A 24,591-nucleotide genomic window follows, 5' to 3' on the forward strand; every position below is an offset into this window, starting at 1 on the left:
CGTTCTCAGGGATTGGGACGGGCTGTGATTTAGCCTTGGGATGACCACAGAAACACAGCGCTGGATTGCTTTGAAACCGTTGTCTGAGTGACACAGACGTTGAGCTGGGACTCTGAGCACCAGTGATGCACCAGGCACCGGCACTGACTCCAGCACCGGCTGGAGTTGCTTGTGTTTGGGTGAATTACCTGGCAGGACCCTGCGTTGTGAATGAGGTTTCAGTGTAGCAGGTACTGACTGAATGGATCGAACCCACCAAGCAAGGAGACCCCCCCGCTGGGTGTGAGATGCATCGATGCAGCCGTCATCGCAGGTTGCAGCGTGTCGATGGGGAACCCCTCCTCTGCCTAATAGCCCCTCTCCACCTACCACTCTACAACATCATCATTCTGCCCCTCCTAATCCTCCTACTCTTCCTCCTCCTTCCCTCCTCCTCCATATGATCCACCATCTCCTCCTCTTCCTCCAACACATCCACCTCCATCATCATCAGCTTCATCATCTTCACTTCAACCTTGCTCTTCCTTATCATCCTCAACCTCCTCTCCCTTCTCCTCTACCTCCTCCTTCTCCTTCAGCTCCATCTCCCCCACCATGTATGGCCAAGCAACTGTAATCAGCCACCTCCCCCTTCCAGCTCAACTCACCGGTCTTCTCATCCTCTCTCTCTCTCTCCCTCTCTCTTTTTCTCACGCCTCCGCCAACCTCCTTGTCCTCAAACTCCCCTGCCCAGCTGAGACCACCCCTCCGTTCACCCCAAGACCGATTGACTCCCCACCACATGGTGTGGTCAGCGGTGCACTGTGGTGGCAGAGGAGGAGGAAGGGATGGAATGGAGACTGCAAGGGGAACCAGGGCAGGGGGGGGTGTTGAAAGATGGAGTTGCAAGGGGTTGGATTGGGGTGATCCAATAGTGCGAGGGTGAGCAGACAGATAGGAGCGATGGGACGTTTAGGGGTCAGTTTTGAACTGGGGGATGGGGGGAGGGGGTATTGACGAAGAATTGAACAGAGGGGCGGAGGTTTGGAGCCAGAGGAGTCGAGAAGAAAACAAGATCTGAGAGGGCTGCAGGAAGATGGAGAGATAGCTGGTGGATAGAGAGAGAGAGGCAGGGAGAGGGGAGAGAGAGAGGGAGAGGGGAGAGAGAGAGGGAGGGAGAGGGGAGAGAGAGGGGGAGAGGGGAGAGAGAGAGGGAGGGAGAGGGGAGAGAGAGGGAGGGAGAGAGAGAGGGGAAGAGGGGAGAGATGGAGGGAGGGAGAGGGGAGAGAGAGAGGGAGGGGAGAGAGAGGGAGGGAGGGAGAGAGGGAGGGAGAGAGGAGGGAGGGAGAGAGAGGGGGAGAGAGGGAGGGAGGGAGAGGGGAGAGAGAGAGGGAGGGAGAGAGAGGGGGAGAGGGGAGAGATGGAGGGAGGGAGAGGGGAGAGAGAGAGGGAGGGAGGGAGAGAGGGAGGGAGGGAGAGGGGAGAGAGAGAGAAGGGAGGGAGAGAGAGGGATAGGGAACACTTGAGCTTGCTGAGACAGATAAATAAAGGCCTGGTAACTGTCGCTTCCAGCTGCCTTCTCAGACGTGGGCGCCACATGACTCCCCTTGATGTTTGTTTATCTCCCTTATATTTATCCCTTTAATTGCCGCCTCTACTGCTGTCGTGTTCCCACTGTCTAAAGTGTGCGGTCCTGAGATCATTAAATAGAGTCTACGGGCTACAGCCAGCAGAGGGACAAACATTCAATCAGACACGGACCCTCTCTCATTAGGATGGACGGACAGACTGAATACTGGTTGGTTTAGGTCAACTGGATCATAAGAGGTGGGACAGGACTATATATGAGCCTCTGTGTGGGCAGGCTACGGATATTACTTAATCAATACAGTGGCCATTATTGCACAGTCACAGATGCACACACACACACACACACACACACACACACACACACACACACACACACACACACACACACACACACACACACACACACACACACACACACACACACACACATAGCAGGCTCCCAGCTGTCCTGTCTTCCTTCAGGTTCCTCCCACTAAGAGCTGCTGTGTCTCCTTACTTTGATGACTTTGCAGTAGAGGTAGAGACATGGCGGCCATGACAGTTTTTCTCGATTGTATACACACACAAAATTGAACGATGCACACAATTCTGAAAACTCGAAGCTCATGTATCAGCTACAAGACTCCAGACAGCTAAACTCTAAGCACAATTCCACTGTTTTCAAAATTTTGTTAAACTCTAAGGACAAATCTCATAATTTAGCACACTTGGTTCACCTGGATCACATTGGACTTCAAAACGCAACAACTAATTACCAATAAGTCTAACTCACTTCTCACCTGTTCAAACTCAACTGGCAAAACACTTCATTCATGTGTCAGAGCATAAAAGAGGACTCTGTGAGCTCTACTGTGTTGTAGATGGTCCTTTGGCCTGATCAGGATTGGAGGAGGGATGCATACTGATTTACATGTAGATCTGTTTCACCTCATTTATATTCTTTTTTTTATTTTTTGTTGGCCGACGAAAAGCTTTTGATGCAGTCAGCTCAGCTGAACATTTTACTGTGTTACAGTAAAAAAATATATATTTGCTTTTTTACCTTTTTGTACTTGTACTTGCACTGATTTCATCATTACATCCCCTGAAAGACAGTCTAAAAATGTTCTTACTGTAGTGTTTTTCATTTTTCTTATCAGTGCAATTACTGTACTGTAATTTACCAAAATAGGTAGCATTGGTGTATTGTCAGAACAATGTTGCAGCATCAACTATAGGTGTACAGTATGACTCTGGGAAGCTGGGATTGTGAGTTTAGCCCATTGGAGCTCATTGGATGGATAAATATGCATTGTATCCTATTCTGATACGATTGTGTCAATGCAATATTTATACGATATATTCACAGTATTGTATTACAATATGGAAACAGTATTTATGTACCACCTAATTGCAACTTTAAAAAAGAAAGCTATTTCTAAACAATTTTATACATTGGAATATGTAACATGGCCTCATAAAGCAAAAACATGTAAATAGTAGTTTGATGGAAATGTTTTGAATTGATCACACCAGTGTGTAATTGATGCTCTCTAATAGATATTCATTTGAAAGCTGTGTTTACTGTTTAGTGGAAAAAAAACAATTTTGAGAAGAATTTGTGTAGTTTTGACAAATTTATTAACTCTTCTCAGGTTTGTGTTTAGAGTTTTGAGAAATCGTGCTATAATTTCAGAAAACGTTTTTAAACGATTGAGAAAAACTGTAACATCTGAATGGCCCGAATGGATTATTTGTGTGTCCAGAGGCCAAAGTGAGGGAGGAAAAGGCAGAAGTCCCAGTCAAAGGAACAGGGCGAGAGAGAGAGAGAGAGAGAGAGGGAGATAGAGAGAGAGAGAGAGAGAGAGAGAGAGAGAGAGAGAGAGAGAGAGAGAGAGAGAGAGAGAGAGAGAGAGAGAGAGAGAGAGAGAGGAGGGAGAGCAAGAGAGAGAGAGAGAGGGCAAGAGAGAGAGGAAGATAGGGATAAGGCAATAAAAAGATTCAAAATAAAGCATTTACAAAAAAGGAGGAACCAGGTGCAAAGTGTGTGAAAGAAGAAGGAATGGAAGCGAATGAGGTACAGAGAGAGAGAGCGAGACACACACACACACACACACACACACACACACACACACACACACACACACACACACACACACACACACACACACACACACACACACACACACACACACACACACACACACACACACACACACACACACACACACAGGGAGCGTGCGCCCGGGCACTCACTGGAGAAGCCCTGAGTGTCAGGCCAGTGATGCGGAGAGGGTTGAGGCAGAGCTGAAAGAGCTGTGTGCTGCTGGGAGGCTGAGGTCGAGCCGCCGCCATGGAGACGAGCCGGAGCAGGAACTGTAGGCTGGACTAGAAGGAGAGCCTCACATCCACTGTCCATGTCAACGTCAAAAATCTCCATGCACAACATCTCCATGTACAATGTGCAATTCAAAGAGGTCTTTAAAGAGATACGAAGGGTTCACGGATGATAAGCGCACTTCTCTGAGTGTGTGTTGTATGTGTAGCTAGTATTAACATGAGAGCGCTGAGAGAGCGCGGTAAGGTGCAGTATGAGCGATGAGGGCCGTAGCGCTACAGCATGTTAAACTGATGCAGAAGCAGCTCCTCACTTAGACCCTAATGTCTGCCCGATAACACCGCCCTAATTGACTTGAGGAAGGCCATTTCCTCCGCCAGGGCCGAAGCCATTAAGGCAGCGGCGGGGAGAAAACAAAAACGCAGACTAGGCATCGACGCATGACAAGAAAATCACTTTTCTTTTGAGTATTGATTTTCAACTACACAAGTTAGATCCTGTTGTCGAGCCGTGTACACACACTTTGTAGCGGAGAAGCACGGCGGGGAGGGGGGGGGGGGGGGAGATGAGAGGCAGTGATACGTTGTCAGTCAGCGCGGTGACATTAGTCACACCGCCTCCTCTACTCCTCTACCTTGTGGATCTGCTGTCTGTCAGTGGAGCCCTCAGACGCAGCACTCCCCCGCGCACGCACACACGCACACGAGCAGTATACACAACCACACACACAGATGCATACACTATATACACATGCACAAAGACGCACACATACACACTGCGCAAACACTCTATGCATACACAGACTGAAAAGAAATGGGCGCACACACAGACACGCACACACTCTTTGCACACACAGGTACACACTACTAACAAGACACCTGTCTCACACACACTTTCGATATATCTCAGACACACTGCTTTAAAAAGAGATGTTCAATTCTCCCCCCGCGCTAAGTGGACAGCTCGCGGCCTTCAGGAAGCTTCTAGAAAACAAGGCCTGTCGCGGGACGGATCTCTGGCACATGCTGTCACCTAGAGCTGATCAAAGAGGAGCCAGGCCGTATATATAGGCACGAGGAGAGGAGGAGCAGGAGCAGACATCATCACTTACTCTGACGGAGCCGTCTAGCTGCTTTTGGTTTCACCTTTCCCCTGTTTTTAAAACGCGCAGCATTGTGGGCCGACGGAGAGAAAACACCCACGACATCGAGAGAATCAAGATAAGTTAAAGGGGAGTTAAGAAAGAAGGGGCCATATATAAAAACAGGCGTAGGTGAACGGGGGGGGGGGGGGGGGGGACGCAGAGGAGTGTGAGCAACGAAGATTGAAGCAGTCATTTTGCGTCGTACAGGGCCATTCTTTGAATATTTGATGCAGACGGATTGCTGTTCACTCCAGTGGAACAAACTGGTTGGAGCTGCTCATCTGGAAAAGGCTGTAATTTGAATTCCTAGACGACAGGGGTCCCGGAGATCCTCATTTCCTCCTCATCTCTCCGTTAGGTCCCGGGTCCGGCCAGCAGGGCCCCCGGTGGTCACTGTCCCCATCACACACAACGCTACCAGTCACTATGCACACACACACACACACACACACACACACACACACACACACACACACACACACACACACACACACACACCTGCATACACACAGACATGCATGACCCTTAATATGAACACACATGTATGCAAAATGCATACAACATGCACACACGAGACATGTTAAGACGCACCTTACTCCCCCACACACACACACACATACATACGCACAAGCACATTTGGCATACAGTAGTTATATACTACTATACACTATGCATACACACACTTACAAACTGCGCGCACACCCTAACCATACATACACTACGCATGCAAAAATTAAGCACTCACACTTCAGACTAAGACTATGCACACACACACACAAACATATTTTTTAATATTATTATAATATTTTTGCATGTAATTATGTGATCTTCTTACAAATTCTCTGCCGCATGCATTTTACCGTGGCCCTGGAAAATAGCGATGCCAGTGAACCTTTTCTCTATTACTCTCAGTTTCAGACTGAAAGTGTACTTGTATATTTATGACAAAACAGCACAAGTTTAATGGTGAACGTTATTTTTCAATGACAGATGAACCATTGGCCTGGAGAAAATATATGAACTACCAAAGTGTGCCCGGTGACTTTGCATTATGCTCCCGCGTTAGGGAGCTGCATCGTCTGTACAGCTGAGATCTCTCAGTTCTGCTTAGTTGTGTCCTGTTTTTCCACTCCTATACACAGGTGCATACCTTTCGTTACTCATCAGTTTTTTTTGCATTCGTTGTTATCTTTATATAACATCTTCAAACAACACATTTGTGCGTCACACATTAAAACAATTATACTAAATCGTGTTTTGATTGCAATCATATTAACCCAGTGAGCTCTCCAGAGGAATCCAGGCTGGTGTGTTTGTGAATGCCTTTGTTCTTCTGTCCTTTTCTGACATAACTCGTCGTGATCCACACACATTTGAACGTGTGCAGCTCATTCTTATCGTGGGTGACATACTGCATCACTGAAGAAACGTGGTCGAACCTCTTTCTCTTTATCAGTGCAGGTCGTGCAAAAATATCTCCCTCTGTCTCAAAGTACAGGTCATGCAAAAAAAGATGAGTCTCTCGCTCTGCACACACACACAGCCCCTGACACGGGTCTTCTGACGCAGGTGTGTGTGCTCTCTGGTCGTGCAGGTGTAAGTGTAACCTCCACGCCTCCCAGTGCCTGCTCCAGGACGGTAACCTCCAGTGCATGTGTGAGCACAACACCACGGGGCCCGACTGCCAGCGCTGCAAAAAGGGCTTCAAGGCCAAGTCCTGGAAGGCTGGCTCCTACCTGCCGGCGCCCAACGGATCCCCCAACACCTGTACGTATGACTCAAATCATCCTCAGCTTTTATTAAATGCAGTAATGCGTATGTCTTCCAACAGAGTAATATATGCCATGTTCTTGCTGGTTTCCACCAACTGGTTTGTCAACCTTGTACTCAGCTCCTTACTGTTTTCAGAGGGGGTTTCTCTTGGCGCCCGGCCAGCATGGGTTTGTGTGGCCGAGAGGGTTAAGCTTCTCGGACACTTGTAGTCTAGTGCAACGCTTTGTGGCGCATTTCATACAACCATCACTTATTATAGCAGTCATTCACCACAACGGTACCAGCTTTAAAAATGATCTCAAAGTCAGGCTGGTAACCATGGGAATAAGGTGCCCCTCCCTCCTACAACAGGGCTTGTGAATCTCTAAGCTCCGTGCTGAGGCAGGGGGCTGTCCTCCACTGGCTGGGGTCGGTCGGAGCCGGATGTTCACTGATTGAAATTCTCTGATTCACTAATTTACTAATTCAAAGTTTGTTTTAAAATGCATTCATGTGGATAGGATTAGCACTGCACTTTTTTTGAAAAATCATTAACCAATAACCATGCATAATTTAACATAGTATTATATTAAAAAATAAATCAATATCTGTTATTTCATAAATGGACCATTCGTAAGTACACTACAGTTGATTCAGCGCATTCATTCCTTTCATGCAGTGATTGTAATAAATGAAAACGAGCAGCAACCAATGAGGGTGCAGATTACAGAGAAGGGCAATGTCATTAGAAGCAGATGAGGTGAATGAGGGCTGAGCTGCCGTTAGTGGTGTCCTTCTCCCTCCCAGAGACCAGAAGCTGCAGAGTGCCAGGAGTGCTGCTGGGGGAAGTCCTCTTGGAGAACATAGGCTGCTTCCTATGATAAAAGAATAATCTAGGCCAGCCACTCCCTCGGATTCAGCTCTCAAACAAACAGACATTCGCTCTCACACTCAGTGAATCACAGCCCACTATATGCAAACGCATGAACTCACACAGAGGCACGCACACACACACACACTTTCACTGTTACACATTATAGAGTTACAGACAACGACACTTGCACAGACCTACACAGTTACATGCACAGGGAAAAACACACAAATGCACACACAAACACACACACTCTCTCGCACACACTACACAGCTTAATGGTTTTGCTGCTCTGTTCCATTGTCAGCACTTCTATGATCTTATTGCGTCCAGAGTTTCTCATACCTTAACCCACAGACATCCTGCCTCCATTTTAAAGTACACTATACATCACAGGTCACATTGAAAGTTATAATGTTCTAAAGATATATGTCTTCCATAATGGGCAAAAGCATTATGACTCTCATAACAGGAATTGTATATGTTATGTGTATATTGTTTTTCACTGTAATGACGGTTTAGAAACCAAACATAAAGAAGTCTTTGGGCTACAGAGCTTTCTGCATGTTCACTGTAGTCAGAGGAATGGAAGTTTGCAGTTTGGTTTCTACTTCAAAGCCTCTGCGAATCTTCCGAGAGATTCTCTTATTCTGAAAGAACCCCACACCATCTCTCAGCTCCAGCAGCTGAGTGTGATAAGTGATCCAGCGTCGGGTGTTAAGGCACTGCGTGAGTACACACATACTCATCTCCCCTTCCTTCTCTTTCTCCCTTCCAGGTGCTATTGCTGGTTCCCCATCCGGTTCCAGTAAGTACAGAAAAGAAAAGAAACCATTGGAAAGCCGAGGATGTGGTTGTTCATATCCCCTTCCTCCAACCTTGTTATTGCCCCTCTAATTTCCATCTGTCTGTTGATGCATCTTCATTTACATTCCTACCTTTCCTCCCGATGTAACGTCGTGTGTGACTCCTCTATTCCCTCCTCTGCTGGGATCTACCTATAGATGGGTAGCATCTCATTTCTCTGTCAGCCCGGTATGTTGTTCATGGCCATCAGTCCTCTTCTCTGGGTACATCAGGGCATTTCTTCAATACTATTCGCCCTTTTTCTTTTTTCTTTTATCTCGAAACAGTGCTGCAGATAGATGAAAAAGAAACGCAAGAGGGGGAGGATGAGAAACCAAGAGAGAGAGGTAGAAAGAGAGAGAGAGAGCTAGAGAGAGAGAGAGAGGTAGAAGAAGATGGAGAGAGAGATGGAGACCAAGGTAGAGAGAGATATAGGGAGAGAAGGGTAAAAAGAGAGAGAGGTAGAGAGAGATATAGGGAGAGAAGGGTAAAAAGAGAGAGAGAGAGAGATAGATAGATAAAGAGGGAGGTAAAGATAGGTAGAAAGAGAAATAGAGAGAGAGAGAGAGAGAGAGAGAGAGAGAGAGAGAGAGAGAGGCAGTGAAGAAGAGGATGTGGGAATGTGTTAGTGAGTTGTAATGCAGTGTGATTCCGGGTGAGGAGCTCAGGGAGGCAGGAATAAAAGGGAATTTGATTAAGGATTCTCTCTGTGGAGAGAGGCTCTCAGCCTCGGAGCTGTTAGACAGAAACGATCGGCAAAGTGGCTACATCAACCCTGACAGCCCGGGCCTGCTCCCTCCACATGGTCCACCGGCACCGCGCACACAGGAGACTCAACAACCGGACTGGCCATGCACCAGTCCCACTGCTTCAAGCACTACTCTCTATAAAGCTGATTCAATCACACCAGGCCAAACAGCAGACAAAATGGGAGCTTGATTATAGTCAGTTATATTGACAAAGGACTAGCACAAATCAAATGGAGATCCTTTTTTCTATGGTCTAAAATTGCCACGGTTTGAACTGTAATACTCATCCAAAGGGAGAGGAAGTAGAGCCATAAGTGTCCCTTTTAAACCCCCTGAAGCGGAGGAGGAGGCTGGAGGTGAGAATGAAGACGACACAGAAAACGAAAGTGTAAGAGAAAGCACATCGATACCCACCACTGCCAACACAGAGGGAGAAAGCTCAACCACGGCTACCATGGAACCTCAACAAGGTGCCAATCAGTAGCGGGTTAGTTATGATTAACCAGTTCATAGACGTAGTGTCGTAGTGTAGTAGTTTATAGTTGTGACGAGTTATGGGGGGGAACTGTTGTGTGTGTGGTGGGGCAAGATGTGTTGCTGTGCCATTGTGTGTATTTGTGCTTGCCTGTACAGCATACATCATTAACAAAGCAAGTCACCCCAGGTCCCCGCATATACAGCCGCTGCATCTCAGGGACATTAACTTCAGATGTCGTCGGCAGTCCTTGGCCAGACCGTGAGAGCGTCAGGCGATCAGACAGTTGGACGTTATTTGTTCTGACTGACTGACTTTCAGCCGTGTGCAGAACAGACAAGAATACATTCTGTCAGTTGCCCTATGTAAAGTGGTCCTCAGAAGTTGCTCAAGCTCATGCTAAATTTAAACCTGCCATCTTGGCAGTCAGCGGACCTCTGGTGTTCCTGCGGAGAGGCACTTAGGAGGTGGGCGGGGCTGGGAGCACCCAATGCCATGTCATCACACTTTGCTTTTTAGACACGGAAATGCATTAAGGGGTTTTGTTGAACAGCGCAGCATTTCTTTATGGTCCTGTTGTCGGCATACATTAAGAGAAGGCTGGGAGTCATTGATTTGTTGTCCTTCGGAAGTATCTGATTGAAATATTAATTTACGTGACACTGAAACAAAGCTGCAGTTGTGTGATGTGTGCGTTGTGTCTGTCTGTCTGTGCTTTGTTTTTGTATGTCTGTGCTTCCCGTCTGTCTGTGCGTCGTGTCTGTCTGTCTGTGCTTCCAGTCTGTCTGTGCTTCCTGTCTGTCTGTCTGTGCTTCCTGTCTGTCTGTGCTTCCTGTCTGTCTGTCTGTGCTTCCTGTCTGTCTGCTGTTTCTTCAGTGCACTTCAGTGAAACCTATGCATCATCCTCATCATCTCATCTTCCTCCTGGGTCTCACTGAAATGTCACCACTGAAGTGTCACCAGACATATACAGAGAGAGCAGACACTCGCACACACACACACAGTGTACAACTTAACACAACAATAGCATCTAGATGCTGTGACATCATACACAAATTGTCTTTACTCACAAGGAAATGTAAACAACTAAAGCCATTGAAGCACATAGCAACTTGCACCCGGTGCTATGGAGATTCAACTGGTCAGGGACCATGACACATTAAAGAGGTTGCTAAGCTAAGTGCTAATGGCGCACCGTCCTAACCGAGAGACCAGCAGAGCTGCAGTGAGCTGAGGACACTAGCGGCATGGCTGCAGGGCGGGGCCGGGGAGGAGGGAATGCTTCCTAGCCGCTGGATCATCATCTCCCTCCCACGGCCAGGTGCACTGAGCCTCGCACGCTCAGATGGGATTAGCGCGGCCTCTGGTGAGCCTCTGATCCGCCCAGCCCCCAGCCCATTGGTCCAGGGGAGAGATGGGCCAGTCGATGGGGGCGTGGCCAGCGGCACGGGCAAAAAAAAAAAAAAAAAAAAAAACATAAGCCTCACGAGGTTATATCCCTCGCCACGTGACCCCACCGTGCCCCCTACCGTTTTTTTTCTCGCCAAAAAAGTGTGTGTGTGGGGGGGAGGGGGGGGCGTATGCATGCTTAAACCCCTTTAATACAACAGAATACATGCAGACACACTACTATGTGCAAATCAAATTAGTGACGGAAGATTAGAAACTGCGTGCACCCACACCCACGCACACAATCATACACAACACAGGCAACACACCACAATTGAAGTTCATACCAAATCAAAGCCACACGTATCTAATACGGCCACAATGTCTCAGCCTCATTCTCCTCCTCGCTTAAAACCTCTATCTCTAAATCCCTGCCGCGCCGCCGAGGCGGGAGCATGTCCAGGACATCATGTGACCCATTAATACGTTCATGCTGTCAATCAGCTCGGTGCCATCAGGGGGGCGGCGCCGGGGTCCCCCTGAATACCGATGTCTTCATTAGTCTGCTGTTAAGTCAAGTCGTAGTAATGGCCGATCGCAATGCTCACACTGACAGCTGCCATGGAATATTATTGCTGTTATTGTTATTTTTTTGTAATGATTAATGCTGGTTACATATGCAGCTTGCAAATGATGTAATTAGATGCAAATGTGTGTGTGTGTGTGTGTGTGCGTTCGTGCGTTCGTTCGTACGTACGTGCGTGGGTGGGTGGGTGCGTGACCCACATAGCCTGTCTACGTCAGTCGGTCTGTACTTGGCCGCGGACATGTTTCTCTATGCATTAGAGTGTGAATAAATGAGAGTAAATGAGTACAGCACCCCCACCCTCCTGCCATCCTTCCTGCGTGCCTGTTTATTTGCATGTGTGTGTGTGTGTGTGTGTGTGTGTGTGTGTGCGTGCCTGTTTGTGTGTGTGTGTGTGTGTGTGTGTGTGTGTGTGTGTGTGTGTGTGTGTGTGTGTGTGTGTGTGTGTGTGAGTGTCAGGGGACAGTTAGTCAGTCCATCTGTGCAGACAGACTGGCACATGTCACAGGATTACGCAATAATTCAGCTCAGCCCTTCAGTGCACCGACTGAGTGCTGCTGCATGGGGTAAATAAGCAGAAATCTCTCAACTATACTTAGATTCAAACCTCTTTTCCTTTTGCATAGAGTCCGCCCTGTACACCAGCGTCCCTACCTGGGGCGGAGAACCAGAGCTCAGTTCTCGAACCCTTACAGGTAGGAAGGACTAAACTAGGACTAAGGAACCCTTAGGGTCTGCCCTGACTAGACAGTAGTACTAGAACCATACCTAGCTGTTTGGCTCTGCAGGTCCATTAGAAACCTTGTGGTGTCCCCCTAGTGTGCAGTGGCCCCACTTTACCTGGGTTCATTCTGCGCTTTAAATGCAGCATAAAGTTGGATATATCTTTGTAATGACGATGGTATTGTGGTCCCTAAGCTTAGGTCAATGAGGCAGACAAATTTCATACAATACACTTTTACTTTAACCCACATAAAAACACAATGTAAATTTTTAGAATTGTAAATGAAGGTTGACAATATTTTAACCTCAAATATAGTCAATTATTAATTGGTTTGAATAAATAAAACAAACCAACAAAGTTGTCTCTGGGATATCTTGAGAACAATTGCTGGTAATATAATCAGCAATTTTTTTATTTTCCTCCACATCAAATATAATATACATGCAATTAGCTCGTAAGACTTGAACATGAATCATAACAATACAACTGTATAAAGGTTTCCTCTTCCCAGGATATTCACACAACAACAGTCACACCTTCAACAGACATTATGTAAAAAAAGATAGAAAACACCATGCTACAATGGGCGCCTCAGCTTTAACCTCTCAGCAGTGTGAGATCACACTTGCATTGTGGTTCTCACCCGCTGTATGCATGTGTGTGTGTGTGCAGTGCTTGTGGATGTGTTCCACTCACACAGTACACAGGAAAGAGAGAAAGGGAATGCAGGGGATTTTCTTCTGCACAAACCATCTGAGGCAGCATCTCGTATGCTAATGCCGGGGCCTAGCCTCCTCCTTCCTCATTGTGTTCCCCTTGTCTCTCCCTACGATCACCGATGCCTCAGACGTAACAGGGTCGTCTTCCACACTAGCTGTTGGCGTGGAGGGCTCGACCCCAGCCGACACAGAGACACAGACTATGTCTTCTAGCACCTCCACGGTATCTCAGAGCTCATCTGTCACTGGGACAGAGTCCCCCGGACCTCTACAACCCCCCACAGTCGGGGGTCCTTCCTCATCTTCCCCGCCCATCCCCTCAGAGGAGAACAATCCCACCATATCCACCAGACCAGGCCAGTCTACACGCCTAGAGCCAATCACCAGGCAGGAGTCGGAGCTGGTGGATCCACTTGTCAAACTAGTGACCAAACCTTTCCTGGTTGCTTCTGGAGAGCTACCTTCTCCACAGGCTGAAGAGACTAAACTACCTCCAGGACGATCTGAATCGTCCACACGTCCTGTCCCACAAGAGACCAATCTAAATGCTGTTCCAAGTTTGCTCGAAACCAAACTGTCAGAGTCAAGGCTGGAAGAGAAAGAGGGTAAGCCACACCCATAGATCTAGATTACTGTAGACAGACTGCAATAGCCATAAAGTATGTGTAATAGCTGAACCTAGAGGTAGTACAGTAGGGTATAATAAGCATCAATCTCAATTGAAGTCAACTTGATGTCTCGCATGATGTGTTACCTCTCGTAAAATTTCGGCTGAACTAATTGAATCGCCTGCTCTTGTTCTATGCATCCTGCCATAATGTTATCCAGCATTGTATCAGATAACATTTCGACTAAGGTAACTAATTCAATCAGGCCCAGTGACATTGAAATCTAGTTAATGTGGATGAGTGTGGACGTGAGTGGCTCCACAGAGACAAGGAGACAAGGAGGGTGGTTGAGGCTGGGTACGGGTCCACTTAACAGTGGTTCTTCATGGTTCAGACACACAGAGTCCTCCTTCAGAGAGACACGCACACACACACACCATTACTGACACATACACAAACGCTGACACGCACACACACAAACACTTACACGCACACACACACACACCATTACTGACACATATACAAACACTGACGCACAAGCGCACATTAACAGTTACAGACACACTGAGAAACGCACACATTTATGCACACAACTAGTTACACACTCATACAAACGCACGGTTGCGGAGACAGACGCACAATTAGAGGCATATGCACACCCACAGAAAAAAATACACACATTCAGAAACACTCACACACACACACAAGCACACACTTAATTACAGACACACACAAACTCATGGACCCAGACAAACACACACTGCGACACACTGTCCAACTAATAAAACACTGGGAATAAACATTGGGGAATCCAAATACTCTGGCACCTCGTGTCTGACGAGAAGACACTGGTGAGCTGATTAAGATTTACACCGGGAGCCATTCCAATCATCCTACCCCACCAACCTCTCCCTGGGCTAACAAGCTGACTAATAATCATAATCCTAATAATGCTTTATACCTTTATACGACCTTCCTCTCCCCCTTCACAGGTAGTGATGGATGAGAGTTGATGAGGAGAGAAAGAGAGGGGGGGACGGGGATGCTTGTGGTACCAGAAGCTGGCCCAGAGAGGAGAGGGTGGAGTGTGGAGATGGGTGGGGTGTCTTACTTTGATAAAGAGTGGCAGTGCAGTAGCAGTGGCCCAATGCCAGCCGTGTGGTGGGGGTTGGGGCGGGGGGGGGGGGGTATTGAGACGTTCCTGGTGCCGGGAGAACAGATGTGTGCCGGGGGGGGGGGGTGTCGGTGTTGGTGTGGGTGTGGGTGTGTGCCGGGGGGGTTGGGGGGGATAGAGAGTGCGTGTGGGGGGAAAGAAAGTGGGTGGTGGGAGGGGGGGGGGGGGGGGGGGGAGCCTCAGGGAGGGAGAAGGGGGGAACTCCACAGGGGACTCAGGAAGCTGGCAGCAACACTCGCTCTGTGAGAACTACTGAAGATATGAGTGTGGGGAGGCGTCTGGATGAGGGGGCGCTACACATATACCCTAAAGAGCATTGTGCAGATCTCTGCCGATCTGCTACCAGTAGCAGCCCCTGGTTGGTAGAGTAGCCCTCCCACTGCTGCGGAGGCCGGAGCTGGAGGGCGTCGGTAGGGGGACACCAGGAGGAGGGGGATGAGGTGGGGAGGGCCGCCTCCTCCAGCCCTCTGCTGCCAGGGAGCCTCACAGTTTGGGGGGGGTCACTAGAGACTGGAGCAGGGCGAGGCTGGTCTTCAGGAGCTGTCACTATTCTTTGTGTGATTGTGTAAATGTGCTGATGCATAAAACCAGGTGCTTTGAGTTTGATCCAAGAGAGGCCTAAAAGGAGGCTGCCTCTTGATTCATACACCGTGGCTGTAGTGGAGCGGAGTAGTTAAGCAAAGTGAAACTGAAACCGAGTGTCTGAGCAGGGAAGGGTAGGAAGATAAAAGCATTTAGCTGAACGGACTTCCGGACATCTGCTGTTACATGTACCTGCTATCCTCTTCTCTAAAGTCATTAATCAATTTCTGTAGGCCTACATCCAAGGTGATGAGACCCCTGGTCATTCCACAGTGTTATGCGAACAGTATTTAGGAAAAGTCAAGGGCTGCAAAGAGTTTGTTGAACAGCTGACGATAACGTTCCTGATGCATGTGAGGGACATTTGTTTTTCCTTATTGGGATTAATTTACATTGTTTAGTGCAAAATGTATATCGACAAGTGCATCGATATGAAATTGTCCTTGCTGCATTTCGGTGAGTTAAACTAAAACAATATTCTGCCGTATTCTATGAATTGAACAAGGTTTAAGGAGAGAAAAGCCCCCTGAGAATGGCATAAAGCCCTCGGGAAAAATGGTACAGAGAGAAAAAGAAAATTCAGATGGAGAACAATGAAACGACTCATAAATGTTGCATGTGCACGGGGCTCGTTACAGTGAGGAAGATACTGTGAACTTACACAGAAAATGGTTCAACATGAAAGGTTGTTTGTGCTACAAGATTAACTTAATTCTTAAAGAGGAGCCACATCCTTGAGAATCTTTAGACGGGACATCAGATGTGTGCAGCACAGGAACCCCAGTGCTGATCAGCTGTGGTTCAGCATCAAACTGCCACGAACCGTTTTTAACACTGCCAAATATGCCCGTCTTATACCCGCCTTATTCCCGGCATGGTCCGAACGTTTACACTGACCGAGGTAATATACCGGCTTGATTTCACACCCGAATTGACCCTCTCGAACCCTACACATATTTGGGTTTTCATTTTCAGGTATACTGTTATGTTTCACTAACAGCTCATGAACCTGAGCCAGCTGCTGGAGAAACAACCGGTTACAGAGACTAACCTTTACACGGTGTATAGTACAGCCCACCATCATGCTAGATGAACCTTTACATGGTCATAGTGCAGCCCAGGGCTAGATGAACCTTTACATGGTCATAGTACAGCCCAGGGCTAGATGAACCTTAACATGGTCAAACTACAGCCAACCATCATGCTAGTGCATAAACAATATTCGTCCCCATTTCCTTTTGACGTGGGGGCATCCCAACACTGAACCCACACACACACAGTTGTTGATGCCCACACTTAAAAAGCGGAACGTTTGTGGCCCAGGGCCACGAGTCATTGGATGGGTCATCAAGACCGTCAACACACCCTGGCTTTGTACAGCCTACAATGGATGCCATCAGGGTATTGGCGCTTTGCACAAAAGTATCCACCAAATGGCTTTTATTGTTACGGTTGAACTTTGACACATTAAATAAATATATATCAACAAATCCTTTAGTCCTTCCTCGCCGCTCCCGCTTGCTGATGACCAAGGTCAGCTGACCTCTGACCCCTCCTGGTGCCCCAGAGTCCCCTGGCTGTAGGCCAGGGGGGGGGGAGCCAGAGAGAAGCCCTCTGCTGTGTAGTTAGATATCCTGCTCCTTCACAGTGCTTACTGTCCCTCTGACACATGGAGGAGAGGGGAGCGACACGGGAGCGACACACAGCTCCTCTGGGAGGAGTGAGGAGCAGGACGCCGCCCAGGAGGAGGAGGGGAGGGAGAGGAAGAAAGGTACTCACAGGAGCGGATCTGCCTGCTAGGGTTAGCGTAGTGTAGTTCCCCTTCAATAGTTCTGAGGAAATACAATGTTGTAATAATGCTGCTTATAAGCTGCTATCTTTGTATCTATATATCTATCCACCCATCTCTAACTATGTATCTCTTTCTCTGTATCTATCTTTATTTATAGATCTATCCCTATCTATCTTTCTATTTCTATCCTTCTAATTCTATCTATCTATCTGAAGTATCTATTTATCTATCCATCAATCTAGATCTATTTATCTATATCAATCTATCTACAGTATCTACTGGTTTATATCTACAGTATATCTATCTACAGTATCTACCTGTTTATATCTGCAGTATATCTATCTACAGTATCTACCTGTTTATGTCTGCAGTTTCTATCTATCTACAGTTTATATTAGAATACTTGTGGTCTTCCTAGAGCTTGACCTACAAGGCCTAGCCTGTTTGCAGACAGCAGCTGGTGCTAGAACAGAGCCCGTGGTTTATAGCTGCTAGTTTCCCATGGCCCTCTGTTAGCTCTGCCCTCTCCATAACACCCAGCACCGCGCCCACAGGCTCAGCCGCGTGTGAGTAGAATAGTGCCGTAGGTGCCGGCAGACGACTCCAGCAGAGTGTTAAACCTCAGATTCCTTTAATCCCTGAAGGGCTTCTGGGGCTCTTGATCTCGGGAGGGCCCGAGGCCAGACAGTTGTTTGGAATCATATACGACGAATTCAAAGGTAAGACCAGCGCGCGGGACAGAGTGCGAGGCGGGCTCTCCGGGGGCTCCTCAAGGGTGGGAGCGGGGGGGGGGTTAGACGTTTAAACACAACAACGTGGTCAATCTTTTTCATTTAAAACTGAATTTATAAGAGGCAGAATCTAGGGCGGGGGGGGGGGGGAATGTACAACACGTGCATATTACAAAACAAAAATGGACACTACATTTTTCCCTAAGTTGTCACCTTGCAGGTTTTCCATGTTCATTTGTCTTCCCTGTTTGTGTGCATTCCCTCCCTCCATGGGACTGGAGGTAGGTATCACCACCCTCCCTCATTCAGTCACGCAGGACCATGCTAGCTCTGGCTTATTTAAGGCATATCGGTACGGCCGTACGTAATATGGGAAGCCTTCCTCCATATCCCACATGCACACAGAACATCCCATACATCCCATCATAACGATGCTGTCCACCAGGGAGACCACTGTCCTGATTCCACCGAGCTGATTCCATTACAACACCATGTGACGCACCGGTCCAGGGGCGGGCAATTACCAACCAGTAAACACAGACTGGGAAGCTTCTGGAATGTTTTGGTTAATTTTGCGAGGGAGAACAGCGTCCCACTGCCACACTTGTCTACGGAGTAATTGAACATCTATATTTCATTAGGCCCTCGCTCTCTCTATCTCGATGTCTCTCTCTACCCCACTGCTCAGTTACCAAGGGGAGCGAGCTAGAGAGAGGGACTTTATGGGTCTCTCCCTTTAAAACGGGCCCATTAATATTTCAGCTGGGCTCATCAACCAAACAATAATACAATAATCACATGACGGCTGATTAAACAGCTAAGCTCCCTTCTTCTTTTCATTATGTGCATTTAAATGTGTATTTGCATAAACATGTGCGGTAACACGTCTGTTCAGAGGACAGCCGTGCCTTGCAGCTGGGATATACGCTGGAGCTGCTGACGCTTGTGAAGCTTAATACAGTCTTAATGAAGGAGCCAACACACGGATATATGGCAGCATGTCCCACCACAACACCCCCTCCCACACACACACATACCTACCATCAAAATATACATCCATATAAAAGATAAAACTACCACGGAAAAAACACAAACAGCAGTAATTATATTATTATCATTATTATTACGATTATCACTTAATCATTCACTACCAGTTGGTTTCTGAACCGTCCTGCTGTATAAATAGCCTCTATAGCAGCTCCTGTGAGGTGTTCTATCTGTTAGGTGTGAACACTGTTCACATCCTTCATGGCGCCCATACTGAGGCATCGGTTGTATTAGGAAACGTTTTGCAAAAATGTTCATCATCACTGAGGGTATTTACAGATAAATCAAAGCTAGGATTTTAGCCCTTCATTCGTGACACGTAAACCTCCACACAAGTACAAAGACATTTAACATCCCCATACATTAACAACCCACCTCATAAAATGTAGAATTGAAGACTATCTATAAATAGCTCTATTTCAACCTCAAGCATTAGCAATAAAAGGGACACATCATGATATCGATAATTAACGTACCTTAACACACATGCTGTAACACCTCACACAATTCGGTAACACTTTATAATAAGGTGCCATAATAAATAGGAAACTAGTCATTACCTAACCCTTTCTTAATATTTGTTAATTGTTACCAAAATATCTATTGGGCACAAGTTAATAATTTTTTCATCATTAATTAAATATTAGTTGTTTGAATAACCCTAACCCAACCCTAACACACGACCCTAACCCTAACACACGGCCCTAACCATAACCTTAACACACGACCCTAACCCTAACACACGGCCCTAACCCTAACACTAACACACGGCCCTAACCCTAACCATAACCTTAACACATGACCCTAACCCTAACACACGGCCCTAACCCTAACACTAACACACGGCCCTAACCCTAACCATAACCTTAACACACGACCCTAACCCTAACACACGGCCCTAACCCTAACACACGGCCCTAACCCTAACCCTAACACACGACCCTAACCCTAACCCTAACACAACTTGTGCCAAATAGATATTTTAATAACAATTAACAAATGTTAACAAAGGGTTAGGTAATGACTAGTTTCCTATTTATTATGGGACCTTATTTTAAAGTGTAACCCACAATTCTAATTCACGTGCCCCAATTGCCGGCACCCATGTAGGCCTCCATTCTGTATAACCAACCAGTAGCAGCACGTGGAGCTAAGCTACGTTAAGCTACGCTGAGCTAAGCTACGTCCCCCTCTCTCCTCCAGACTGTGAGTGCTACGGCCATTCCAACCGCTGCAGCTACATCGAGTACCTGAACATCGTGACCTGCGTCAGCTGCAAGCACAACACCCGCGGACAGAACTGCCAGTACTGTCGCCTGGGATACTTCCGCAACGCCTCGGCCGAGCTGGACGACGAGGGTGTCTGCGTGGGTCAGTGGAAGGCACAATAAGTTCACCTCTAAAAAGGGGAGACCTTGGGAGGTCGGGTATATTTTAGAAATTAGCGTAAATTCTTCTGGATTGTTTTTGTGTTGTGGTTGGGAGAAGTTCAAATCAGATCATTTTTAAGATATTCAAATTATTTCTGTTTATTTTTTTAATCCCCAGAGGAGGAGTGAAAACATGTATTTATTTATGTGTTTTATAAATATATGTATTTATTTATTTGTAGTGCATTGTGAGTGCATTCTTTTTTTCGGCCGTTTGTAGAACGTTGCACTCAGCCAGTGTTACCTCCTACTGCTAAATTATTAACAGCCACCCGAAATACCCCACAGATTTGCATATTCTCCTGGAAAAATAGAAAGCCCAGGTTACTGTACATGCTGTTCTGCTCCTTATTTTTAATTTCTCCCTTAATTAACAACATGCCTTGTTTAAGAAGGTCAGCCGTTGGCGGGCTGTGAGGCGAGAATGCGCCGTGGCGTCGGCTCCATCTGTGGGTGTACTGCAGGGGGTTAGAGGGTAAACTAGCCGCGGCCGGGGGACGCCAGAGGGCCGGTGCGTCAGAGTCAGCACAAATACGCTCCCAGTAGCCTCCCTGCCAGCCTACTGGCACACATGCATGGTTAGAAATAATACTAACTAACATCAGGGCCATGCTAGCCCATCGATAGCATCAACCTGCCACACACGCACACAGTGCAGAGTCCTGTCACACCACACATACATGTACACATGCACACACATAAACACGGGCTCACACACACACACAAACACATACAGACAAACTCATACATGCACACATACACGCACGCACACACACACACACATACTGACACACCTACATGGACAGCCACATGCGCACAGACAAAGGAAAACACATAAATAACCATGACCTCGAAACACACCTATGAAACTGTAGCATGCAGCGGGCCGTCGGATGAATGATGTAACCCTATGAATAGAATGCATAATTTGATATCGCTTTTAAATGAAAAACAACTCTATTGTTCTCCGCTTCTTTCATAGCGAGACAGAGGGAGTGGGATCCTAATGCTAACCTCCCTTCCATATTCAAGTTGAATTGTTTTTATCCATCACACAGTCCATCACTCTTGTGATGGACTGATACATAATGACTAGATATATTTTTGGGATATCAATCATAGTTGAGACCTATGGGCGAGATCAACGTGTCAACTAAAGCCGTGGGTCCCAACCTTTGCCTTTAGGTGCGCCACTAAATAAAGAACTTTCACCGATCACATGATGACATGGTCAAAACTAATAATTACAACTTCAGGGGCTGAGCAAAGAGTGCCAGCCCCCTTTATACAAGATTATTTCTGCAAGAAGGCCATATGGGAGAAAGTGGAAAGATAAAGGAAGCAACGCTTACTTTGCTTTAGTATTTTTATTTAGAAAACAAAAATGAACACAAATATCAGTGCATCATTACAATGGAAAAAACCGGATTAAATAGACACAGCGACACTACTCTTTAAATGGTCAACCAGAATACTATATCATTAACTGAACAATATTTATAAAATAATTATTCTCAATTATCTATTTAATTTATCATTATTGTTCATTTGCCTATTTCAAGACGAAAATCCCACAAATCAGCTGCAGTACCACAGTATTCAACTATCCCACCAATGACTGGCTTGGGGGAGACCCAGACGACCCCACACCAAAATATATGGCTATGTTTTTCTACTGGGCTCGGAGCCGCAGCCGAGCAGATCCAACCGTCCAAGGCTTCACATGAACCCACCTTGTTAGTGACCCTTTCCCTCCCTGTCCTCCAGAGTGTAACTGTAACCAGCTGGGCTCGGTCCACGACCGCTGTAACGCCACCGGGTACTGCCAGTGCAGAGAGGGGGCCGCCGGGCCCAAGTGTGACGACTGCAACCCCGGCTACTACTGGAAACAGGGCTGCTACCGTGAGTCCTGGGACAGGGTGTGGCGCGTGTGGTGGGGAGTGTGTGTGTGTGTGTGTGGTCATGTTAGTGTGTGTGTGTGTGTGTGTGTGTGTGTGTGTGTGTGTGTGTGTGTGTGTGTGTGTGTGTGTGTGTGTGTGTGTGTGTGTGTGTGTGTGTGTGTGTGTGTGTGTGTTAGGGAATGTGCATGTCCAATGCATTGTGTGTGTATGTGTGAGTGTGGGCATGTGCATGTCAATTTTTTTGTGTGTGTGAGTATACATGTGCATGTCAATGTGTGTGTGCGTGTGTGAGTGTGCATGTGCATGTCAATGTGTGTGTGTGTGTGTGTGTGTGTGTGTGTGTGTGCGAGTTTGTGAATTTGCATGTCAGTGTGTGCGCGTGTGTGTGTGTGTGTGTGTGTGTGTGTGTGTGTGTGTGTGCAAGTGTGTGAGTGTGTGCATGTGCATGTCAATGTGTGCGTGAGCGTTGAGGGTTGAGCAGATTGCTCATGCTAATGAACGGTGTTTCTTAGCCACTGAACACTGGCTATATTCTCCAGTCCGGGGGGAGTGGATCACGCAGCTCGTTAGCAGCATCACTTGCTCCTTTAATTGATGACCCTGTCGCCCCCTGACCCCGTTATGGCATCACGCCACAATCCAACATCCAGCAGCTAGTCAGACACCGTGCTCTACACACATCATCTTACACACTCAACGCACAAAGACACACCCAAATGCATATAGACACAATCACACACACACCCACACAGACGCAGACACACATATAGACACACACACACACACACAAACACACACAGACATAGAAACACATGGCAGACAGGCTAAATGCCCTGTATCAAGCTTTAGATCATCCTAGATGCAGGAACACAAAGACACCCTCTGTCTTTGAGAGTAGTTAAGGATCTCAGACGGGAAGGAGCACTCGTTCTATTTTTAGCGTCCCATTTCTAGGTCAAGTGGTGCTGTATTAATACCTCTCTGTTTCCTCTAATGCCTGTTTATTGCTTTTTAATGACATTCCGCTATGGTCCAAAGATTAGCACAACGTATCCAACCTTAAGAGACACAGACTGTCTGGTCCCTGTGAGATATCCACTCTGCTGATCACCTCGAGAGAGGATAGAGAAACACCAGTGACACCGGCAGGTGCAGCCGCTTGTTGTCCCCGAGGCGGCTGAATTTATCTTGCCTCTCTCTTTCCCTCTCGCCCTCTCGATCTCTCTATCCCGCTCCATCTCGGTCTCCTTCCTACCTTGTTCTTTTTGCCCTGGATTTTTGTGTGTTCTCCTCCCACCTCCTCCCCTGTCTGTGTCCCATCGTCCCCCCACCTCCTCCTACACCCCTCCTCCCATCTGTCGCTCCTCTCACACACACCTCTCTCTCCCTCCTCTCCTCTCTCTCCCCACTCCCCTGATGCCTCCTTACCGCCTGTCACTCTGCACACTCTCCTCCATGTTGCCTGCAACTCTTCCTCCTGTTTCACTTTGGTCCCCCCCCCCCCTTTTGTCCGTCTCAGCCGACATGTGTGACGAGGAGCTGCTGCTGTGCCAGAACGGGGGCAGCTGCTACGAGGGCCAGAGGTGCGTCTGCCCGCCCGAGTTCAAGGGGGTGCTGTGCCAGCAGTCGCGCTGTGAGGGCGGCCAGGACTGCAGCGCCGCCCCCCCGGCCCGGACCCCCGCCCCCCTGCTGCTAAGCGGCCTGCTGCTCCTCCTCCTGGCCTCCTCGACGTCCCCCTGAACGGCCCCGCCCGACCCCACCCTCAGATATAACCACGGACCGCGCTGTGGGGCGTGTCGCGTCTGCACGTGAGGCGAGCGAGGGGGGGGGGGCTGAGGAGTGACCCGGGGGGGGGGGGGGGGGTCGGACCCCGCGGAGGACGGCAGCGTGGTGCGGCGTGTGCATATGTACATGCAGCGCCGCAAGCTCACGCACACACACACACACACACACACACACACACACACGTATACACACCAGACCCACAACACACGCTCATATATGCATATTAAGGAACTCGCAAAGACAGAACTGAAACATGACACACACACGTTTACATACGAACACGCACACGCATACGGTACAATCACACCCACTGGACTGTTACTGTTACCGGGCCTTTTTCTCAGGTGTGCGTGTAATAGAAGACACACACACAAAGGGACACACAAAGAGAGGTGGGGGG

General features: G+C 47.7%; 1 protein-coding gene across 2 annotated transcripts in view; it reads left to right on the forward strand.

Annotated features, from left to right (window-relative positions):
• The window catches only part of ntng2b (netrin g2b), a 51,293-nt gene extending 27,116 nt beyond the window's left edge, over nucleotides 1-24,177 (forward strand). For both annotated transcript variants that reach the window (XM_056578722.1, XM_056578721.1), the window contains 5 exons: nucleotides 6,625-6,797; nucleotides 8,432-8,461; nucleotides 20,279-20,446; nucleotides 22,273-22,407; nucleotides 23,926-24,177. In XM_056578722.1, the coding sequence (XP_056434697.1) occupies nucleotides 6,625-6,797; nucleotides 8,432-8,461; nucleotides 20,279-20,446; nucleotides 22,273-22,407; nucleotides 23,926-24,146 (727 nt within the window). In that variant the 3' untranslated portion in view covers nucleotides 24,147-24,177. The remainder of the gene's footprint in view (nucleotides 1-6,624; nucleotides 6,798-8,431; nucleotides 8,462-20,278; nucleotides 20,447-22,272; nucleotides 22,408-23,925) is intronic.
• The last annotated feature ends 414 nt before the right edge of the window (nucleotides 24,178-24,591 follow it).

Source organism: Gadus chalcogrammus, chromosome 19 (genome assembly GCF_026213295.1).
Source record: "Gadus chalcogrammus isolate NIFS_2021 chromosome 19, NIFS_Gcha_1.0, whole genome shotgun sequence".
Lineage (NCBI taxonomy): Eukaryota > Metazoa > Chordata > Actinopteri > Gadiformes > Gadidae > Gadus > Gadus chalcogrammus.